A 9,772-nucleotide genomic window follows, 5' to 3' on the forward strand; every position below is an offset into this window, starting at 1 on the left:
TTTGGGAGTTGGCTTAACTCTTTAAATTAAAGTCAGACTCTATTGCAGCATTATAGTTAGAGAATTTTTTGTGTTTAAGATTGTGTTTTGTGGCCAGCGAAAAAGCTTCTTCGAGCATGCAACGAATTTCATTGTCCTGGGGACGAAAAGGATAGCATTTTTCTAATGTGCAAATGTGGAGTCTATATTATATTGTACAAGTCTACGACACCAACTAATTCCAATAGGTTATTCTTTGGGTGCTCCTTCTTTTAAGGTAAAATAGTTATATAAATTTTGTAGATTGATGTAGTTAATTGAATTTTTTTTTTTTTAAATTTAGAGTTGACAAATCTATCCCACTGTAAAATTTTGTCTTTCATGTTACAGAAATTAGAGGCACAAAAGATTAATTTGTGACGATAAGATTGATAATGTGAAAGAGTATTTGTGCAAGAATAAAGTGGAACATAAGCTGATTAAGTTGGAGAAGAAATTGGCATATATAGAGAGAGGAAGAAAAAAAACTAATATGTTGGTTGTTCTGGTATGTTTGTTAGTAACTAATGTTGCTGTTTTTGTCATTAAGTCTTGAAAAATAGACAATTAAAGAAGGTCTATTATTGTTGTAATAAATTCTGATATGAGTTCACAAATTTCAATTATTTTATCATTAATAAATGATGTTATTTTGTTACTATTATATCATGAATTTAAATGGGCTATTATTCGGTTGCACGGGTATCGAACGGGGTCGGATTTGGTGGTAGTAAAGGTGTGGGAGACTAGGAGATGGGTGTTGGAGAGCTCTGGTGAATGACTCTTCTGGCCTGACAGGTTGAGAATGAGGTGGAGCCACCTGCAAGGACTCCAACATTTAAGTCAGTATCTGTACAAGAGGCGGCGGTTATAGTTAAGGTTAGGTGACATACCTCTAGGAAGGGATAGGTCCCTCTCCCTCTATAGTTAAGTGCAAATGAGCCAAATGGTACAATATCTTGCTGAGAGACCTACCAATCTTTTTCCTAGCAATGCAATTCTCAACTCAAGAGAAGAATGCAAGGCTATAAGCTTGAAGATTGGAAGAGTGCTTAGTAAGAAGAATGAAAATAAAACTGAGGCTACAAAGAAAAAGTTAAAAGTACAAGAGCAAGACCAAGAGGCTCTTGTACCAAGTAAAATTTCAATGAATAAGGAGATAATTGGGAAATACAAGTCTTAGGATTCTATATCTTCAAAGGCTACAAGAGGTGATAGAGAAACATGCAAATTTCTTTCCAAGAGAAATAATACAAAATCCTACAAAAGAATGTGAAAGAATCAATTGAAGGAGTCCATACTCTAGTGCATAAGAGAACTCTCCACCCTCACACATAGAAGAAGGAAAAGATGTACAAATAAAGGAGGAAGTCATGCACACTCCATGCTACGTTCTAATAATTAAGGAGGATGCCATGCAAGTTTCTTTAACTCTATGCATGCAATCCCCTAGGAAAGAAAATTTGAATGCACCACCCACATTTGAATTAAAGCCTCTTCCTCCAACACTCGAATATGCTTTCCTTGGTCTTGGTGAATTAGAGAGATGCATGGGAGTTAATGTTCGGTGGGTATCCTTTTTCTCCTCGTATCCATTGAAGTCATTTCTCTTAACCAATTAGAAGAAGAGAAAGAGAATACAAATTTAGCAAAAACCACAATAGCATAATGTAACACCCTACTATACCTAATCTTATACTTAAGTCATAAGACTGAGATAGTAAGGTATTACGACCTCTAAGAATATATATATATTATAATAATAATAATAGAGAAAAGGATACTTAACTAGGAGCCTTGGAACATGGGTAAAACAAAATCGCAAAATAAAAAGTGTAATGCTCAGGAAAGGATTACTTGCGTGCTAAGAAACCTAATAGGAACATGATAAAGATAAGCAAAAGAATAAAGAAAAGGCAAAGAAACAGCATAACTAGTCCCTAACTCAGGCTGCGAAGCTAAGGCTGGCAAGAGGAATAAACTCCTATCTCTCCCTAAACCTCTAAGAGGAGCAGCATACATAAGTTACTTGGAGAATAAGCTAAATACATATATACATATATACAAATAGAAAACCAAAATACACCCAAGGACTACTTCATTTTCCAGGATCCAGACGTTTAGCGAGGAGCCTCTCGACCTGCATCTGAAAAACAACAATACAATATGGAATGAGAACCGTTTGGTAACTCATTTTCTGACTCTTTTCTTTTAGTGCTCAATTAATTTTGATGTGCATTGCATGGAATAAGTTTGGTGTAAGAGTATTAATTGATAAGAGATGTGCAAACCGTATTAAAAGTCGGATTTATAAGAGAGATCAAGTATCCTTTGTGGCTGACCAGGAACAGATCTACACATACAAAGGAGGGGCATTTGCCCCCACAATTTTTTTTAAAAAAAAATAATGCTTATATATATATATATATACCACTTGTTATATTATGTTTATCCTAAAATTAAATATAAATAATTCTTTTGTGTTTTACGTTAAAAGAATATTTTGTTACACTTAACACATAATAATTATATTGTTAAATTTAATTTAGTATAAAAAATAAATAAATAAATTCAAAAAATAGTAATAATAATTTTATTATATTAGCTAATTAATTAATAATTAAATTAAAACTTGATTTTAAATACAATTTAAATTATTAGTAATTTTTTAAAAATTATTTAAGATAGAAAAGCATATTATCTATATATTAATATATTGTAATTATTTTAATTAAAAAATTTATTTATGCCATAAAGTCTATAATAAGTAAACTTGATAATTAAATATGAGATAATAAAAAGTAAAATATTGTTTAAAAATATATATAGAAAAATGATATTTAGTCATGTTAAAAATAAAAAATAGTCATTATAAATTTTTTTTTGTTATTTTGAATATTATACTGTATGTATGAAATTATATTTTTATTATTTTAAATATTATAATAATTAATTGTGTGTACATGTCTAGTTCTTATCAATATGTATAGATAGTTCTAACTTAAAATTTGGGAATTTTTAATATGATGAACAAGAAAGCAAAGCTAACAACTAAGATAATATAAGTGCTAAAAGATACTCATGGCAAGGATTAAGAGTCAAGGTTTCCTATCATAGATCATTGACCACAACATGGTAATTACAAAGGGTTAATTCCACTTAGTCATCCTCTAGTCTCAGAGAGTTAAGTCAAGGGACCTAATTGGTCCTAAAACCAACAAACAACCGTAAATTACCAATCACACTAGACATCAATGATATCAAGGAACCTAAGTCCTCAATCACAAGCCAAGAGTATAAAAATTTACTCTAAAATCCAACCAAGCATTTTATCAAATATTTGAAAGGCATAAAAATAAAAGCATAGTAAAATTGCAATAATAACAAAATCTAAAGCTACCAAATGTAAGATAACAATAGTAACAACTCAATTAAACATCAATAAATAAAAAAATATCAAACTGCACTAATAGAAATCAAAATCAACAAGAGTTCATAAATATAAAAGTGACCAAATAAAAGAAATAACATATAAAACTAAGAGAGTAAAGATGTAATAACAAGAAATTGCAAGAAAAACTAAATTAAAGCAAGATCAAAACCTAAATTTAAGAGGATTTTAACCTAAATCTATCCTAATTCTAAAGAGAAGAGAAAGCTTCTCTCTCTAGAATACATCCTAAAACATGATTCTAACTAAACCTAATTACTCCCCTCTTGATCCTTCTTGAATTTGGCCTCAAATACTTCAGAAATGAGTTGAATTGGACTTGAAAAGGTCCAGAAACTGCCAGCCATATTTTTCTTAAGTGAGTCACGTGATTGCATTCGTGCATACGCATGCCTGACAATGCGTACTCATGATTGTAAAAAAATACAATCGTGTGTACACATCAATTCTTGTGCATATGCATGGCTATAAAAACTACAATTGTGCGTACGCATGGCTGTAAAATACTCCAAACTTCATTTCTTCATGAATTCTTCACTTTTACATGCTTTCTCCTCACTTCTTCAATCCTTACTTGTCTTGTAAACCTGAAATCACTTCATCAAACACATCAAGGTATCTAATGAAATTAAAGTGAATTAAAATTAGCAAATTAATGGCCTAAAAAACATGTTTTCAATCTTAAGTACAATTTAAGAAGAATTCACAAAACCATGCTATTTTAGTGAATAAGTGTAAGAAAAGTTGATGAAATCCACCAAATTCAATACAAAATAAACCATAAAATTGTAGTTTATCAACTTCCCTACACTTAAACCAAACATGTCCTCATGCTTAACATCAAGAAAGATACAAGAAAGGGGTGTCAACATTTATGCAATGCAAGTAAACTACCTAAATACAATCTATCTGAATGTATGCAACTATTATAGTTAACACTAGCTATCTATCTATATATAAGTTTAGTCAAAATAAATCAAATTCCAAGAAAATATATATACACAATCAAGGACCAAAACAATCATAACCAAACCAAATTCACAATTGAATTGAGTCATAAAAAAGAATTTACAAACTTGCAAGATGATCATGGTCATAGATGGAAGTAGGGAATCGAGCAATTGAACCCTCACCGGATGTGTATATGCACTCTAGTCACTCAAGTGTTTAGGGTCAATCCACTCAATCCTCCTCTAATCATGCTTTTTAAAATTTGTTTTTCATCTAATCAATTAACAAATATTTAATGTACATATGCAAATATCATGAGGATTTTTCAAGGTTGTAATGGGGTTAAGGTAAAGGTACGGATGCATATGGTCAAGTGAGTTTGAAATTTGAATCTTTGATGAACTTAAACTCTTACCTAACACATATAACAACCGATACAATTCAACTACAAACTTAATTATCCATTCTTCACTTTTTTCACACACTCATGTATTCTTTTCAATTTACATCTCATGTGCATTATTCTTATTACTTTTCTTTGGGGCATTTTGTCCCTTCTTATTGTTTTCTTTTTCTCTTTTTTTTTTTAATATATATATATATATATACCAAAACTCCAATGCATATGGTTTTCATACTAAGGGACGGATCTAGAAAATTTAGTATGGAAGGGCCGAATTTTAGAAAATAAAATTTTCATTCTATAAAAATAATTAACATATAGTTATTAGAGTTAGTTTTTCAAAGAATTTATCAAATATATATATATATATATATATATATATATATATATAATTATCAATTTTTTCACAATTTTATTTTTAATATGATAGTTACATAAAAAATATAACAATATCAATAGTACATTATAAAATTATAAAGTACTAATAATTTATAGCGTGTTTAGTTAAAAATATCACATATCTTATTAATTAAAATTAATTCTTTCAAAAATTTTAAAAAATTTAAAAATAAATGATAAATTATTAATTATTTAAAAGACACAATACCTTTATAGAATACACTACGTAAGTTATTATTAATATAATAATATAAATTTTAAATATGTTAATATAAAATAAACAAATGATTTTTTAAAAAATATAAAGATTATTATATAAAAATTAATTTGAAAGTTACAAAGACTTGAGGGTATAATATTAAATTAGTTAAATAAAAAATATTAGTGAATTAAACAATTAATACATAAATCTATCACATAATAAAAAATAATACATATAAAAATATTAAATTATATAATATATATTTTTAAATACATATCACATGTATAAATATAGTTTCTAAAAATTTTGGGGGGGCCGAGGCCACTACTCGCCCCCTCTAAATCTGTCCCTGCATGTACCCAAATTCTCAAGATTTTTTAACAAGAATAAAACACTCAATTTTATCTACCAATATTTTTTGAATTTCTCCACACTTAAAACTACACACTTTTATTAACTTAAGCTAATTAAAGATTTAAATTATGGACATTATTGTTTTTTCCCTTATAGCTAGTGATGTGCTTAATCAAAAACAAAAGATAAATTAATAGGCTCAAAGTGGTAAACAATGGTAAATAAAATGGTAGACTATTTGGATTAAGTGAGCTATAATAAAGTGATGGCTTCAATCACATAAATGCAAAAATATATATTAAACAATGGACATATAGAATTAAACAAACCAAATATTACAATTATAGAAAAAAGAGCAACACACAAGAATAAAATAAGTGGTTAAATTATGTAACTACACAATTAGACTCAAAAATTCATAGGTTGGGTGTTCTTTGCTCAAAAGCCATATTTCACAATGTATAAATCTTGCAAGTTTTCATAAAGAATTTCAACTCAAATCAATTTAAATTTCAATGCCCTATATAAAAGGAAGTTTCTTGAAAATTTTATTAAATTGACTAACACTTATTCTATATATGTATATATGATGTGATTAGATGGAAAAAGTAAAAAAATATTAAATTTATTTCCTAATTTCAATCAAACCAAAACATTAAGTGTATAGAAAATCAACTAGGTGCAATCATCACATCATCTAAATCACAATCATAACTAAAGGCTAAAAGGTATATGTACAAGTCAAAATTAAAAGAAAATGTAAAAATATGCATCACTAGGCTCATTAATTAAAATATGGGAAATATTTTGGTGTATTGGGAGAAAATGGACTTATAGTGTGTATTACAAATAGATGGACGTGTCAGATGAAGGGGTAACACGCAGGGGGCGTGGTGCCTTCAACACGCAGGGGGCGTAGAGGCTACGTGGCACGCTCTGGTTGAGCCACTTAAGCAGCACGCAGGGGGCGTGCTGACGTGGCTGAATGTAGTTGCAGCACGTGGCAGAACGCAAGGGGCGTGGTGAATCAGCACGTGGGGGGCGTGATGACGTGTCAAAGCGTGATTGGCCAGGAAGTGCAGCACGTGGGGGCGTGATGAGTCAGCACGCAGGGGCGTTCTGACACGTGTCAAAGCGTGATTGGTTGAGACAGGCAGCACTGCTCTATATAAAGAAGAGCTCGAGAGTGTTTTCCATAGTGAGTGAGATTTGAGTGTGTTGTGAGGATTCTTTGAGGTGGTGTAATGGAGGGAACTGCAAATTTGGTGGTGTATCGCAACGGGGAGATAATACGTAATACTCATGAGGGAGTGAGGTTTGTGTGCCAGAATCCGTTTTCGTTTGTGGTTCCCTGCACGATGACATTAATGGAGCTGCAGAACGGCCTCTGTCAAAGCATGGAGAATGGTACGTTAATGAGAGTGAGCAGAATTCTGTACCGAAATCCGGTTGTGGTTTTTGGTGGTCTAATACAGTTTGATGCCATGCCGATCACTGATGAAGCGAGTATGCAGAAGATGTTTCAAATTCACCAGCAGACTCAGATGCGACACCCACAGATTGAGGTGTACGTTGATTTTGAAACTGTAGAGGCAGTGGCGGTTCAGAATGATGTAGATATACATGATGATAGAGATGCAGTGTACCAAGGAATGAATAGTGACAGCGAAGATGATTTCGAAGCGACTTATGAGGCCGGCGACGAAGATGAGGATGGTAATGTGGGAGTTGAGGCAGCAGCAGAGAATGTAGTGGTGGGTCCGTCGAGCAGTCAACCGATGGACGTTCCACCTTTTATGCGTGAGTTGGATCTCGAGGCCATGCATGCACACGAGTTTCCGGAATATACAAACATAGGTACGTGGTCACTAAATAATAATTTTTTGTTAGTTTATACGTTCGATTGAGTAAAAAACAGTGTTGTCTGAACCGGACCAAACCGGACTGAACCGGCCGGTTCGACCGGAAAATTGGTGAAGCAAATATTAAACCGGTCCGGTTCATTAATTAAACTAAATAAGAAAACGAACCAGTATGAATCGGTGAAATCGGAAATGAACCGATGAAAACCTGTTAATCTCGGTAAAATAGTTGAATATTCTTAAAATGTTAGTAAAGATATGTAATTTATATTTTAACTTGAATTTTTTTTACTATTTTTTAATTTTGTTGACATAGGCGTTGCCGATGGTGAGGACGGGGAGTTCCGGATTGGAATGGAATACAGTTCTAGAAAGTCGGTCGTCGCAGCAATTAGAAGTTTCACTATTGGTAAAGGAGTTGACTATGAGGTGTATGAGTCTGAGCCACAGACGTTCTATGCAAAATGCAAGATGTACGGGCGCGGATGTGACTGGCTTATCCGAGCTAGCTTGATACGGAAAAAAGGTTGTTGGGAGATACGAAGATACAACGGTAGCCACACGTGCACGATCGGAACAATTTCACAAGATCATTCGAAGTTGGACTCAGATACAGTTGCTGATGCTATAAGGCCATTGGTCGAGACGGACCCGTCCATCAAGGTGAAATCTATAATTGCGGAAGTCCAGTCAAGGTTCAACTATACCATTAGTTACCGAAAGGCTTGGTTGGCAAAGCAGAAGTCCATAGCCAACGTTTTCGGTGGTTGGGAGGATTCTTACCAAGCCTTGCCATGGTGGCTATCGATCATGGTGCAGAAGATGCCTGGTTCAGTTGTCCAAATAGAAACACGACCACTGTACAACGGGAATGAGGAGGCGCAAGGTGTAAAAATACTTCATCGTGTATTTTGGAGTTTTAATCCATGCATTAGGGCATTCAGACATTTCAAGCCGCTGGTTCAGGTTGACGGCACACACCTATACGGAAAATACAAATTAAAGGTACACTTCTAGTAGCTGTTGCACAAGATGGGAACCATAATATTGTGCCTATCGCCTTTGCCTTGGTGGAAGGGGAGACAGCTGATGCGTGGCACTTCTTTCTAAGGAATCTGCGAATGTATGTTGTTAGAAAAGATGGTGTGGGTATGATCTCAGACCGACATGAGTCAATACGGGCAGCAGTAAATCGTTCCGGTGGCGACTGGCAACCTCCAAGAGCATGGTGGATGTTTTGTATAAGACACATCGGCAGTAACTTCTTAAGGGCATTCAAAGTCCCTCACTTGCAAAAGCTTGTTGTCAACATAGGTTATTCAAGAACGGTGGAGGAGAACAATATCAACTATAAGAGGTTGGAAGAGCGAGGCGAGGCATATGCCAGGTGGTGCGATGCCATTGGACTCAGACATTGGGTATTGGCATTCGACGAAGGACATCGATGGGGCCATATGACAACGAACCTTGTTGAGTGCATTAACTCAGTCTTGAAGGGTGCCCGTAATCTACCTGTGTTGGCGCTGGTCCGAGCAACATATTATAGGTTAAATGAACTTTTTACGCGGAAGAGTGCCGAGACTCACGAACGCAAGCGTGCTGGATATACGTACTCTGCATTTGCGCAACAGCGGATAGAAGCAAGTATGCAACAGGCTGGGAATATAGTTGTGCACCGCTTTGATAGACGAAATGAGGTGTTTGAGGTGCGCGAAATGACTACTGGAAAGGTGCTAGTTGTTGATCTTGCACGACGGACGTGTGATTGTGGGCACTTTCAGGTTGAACGAATACCATGTCGCCATGTTATTGCTTGCTGTGCTAACCAGCGTCTCGATTGGCAGTTGTATGTGCATGACGTGTACAAGATGACAGAGGTTCGTAAAGTATATAAGTTTGAGTTCACACCATTAGGTAATCCCGATACATGGCCCCCTTATGAGGGACCCACATTGGTCGCTAATCCCGCGCAGAGGCGAACGTCTAAAGGCAGGCCCAAACTGACCCGATACTTGAATGAAATGGACTCACGCGACATGCGTGGTCCTCGGATATGCCGTCTCTGTGGTGCTCAGGGTCATAGTCGGAGTAGGTGTCCTCAGCGTGCTGGACCGAGTGGTACTGCTTCGTAG

The 9,772-nt window shown here is 34.4% G+C and overlaps 1 protein-coding gene across 1 annotated transcript; it reads left to right on the forward strand.

Moving 5' to 3' along the window:
• Positions 1-8,111: 8,111 nt before the first annotated feature.
• Positions 8,112-9,772, forward strand: LOC130965386 (uncharacterized). Its single transcript, XM_057890155.1, has 2 exons — positions 8,112-8,526; positions 8,646-9,772. Exons 1-2 carry the CDS (start codon positions 8,112-8,114, stop codon positions 9,770-9,772), a joined length of 1,542 nt encoding a protein of 513 aa, XP_057746138.1.

This window comes from Arachis stenosperma, chromosome 1, assembly GCF_014773155.1.
Source record: "Arachis stenosperma cultivar V10309 chromosome 1, arast.V10309.gnm1.PFL2, whole genome shotgun sequence".
NCBI lineage: Eukaryota > Viridiplantae > Streptophyta > Magnoliopsida > Fabales > Fabaceae > Arachis > Arachis stenosperma.

Coding starts and splice junctions, on each gene's coding strand:
- LOC130965386 (XM_057890155.1), top strand. CDS start 8,112: ATGTACGGGCGCGGATGTGACTGGCTTATCCGAGCTAGCTTGATACGG. Junction 8,527..8,645: donor CGGGAATGAGGAGGCGCAAG/GTGTAAAAATAC, acceptor TACAAATTAAAG/GTACACTTCTAGTAGCTGTT.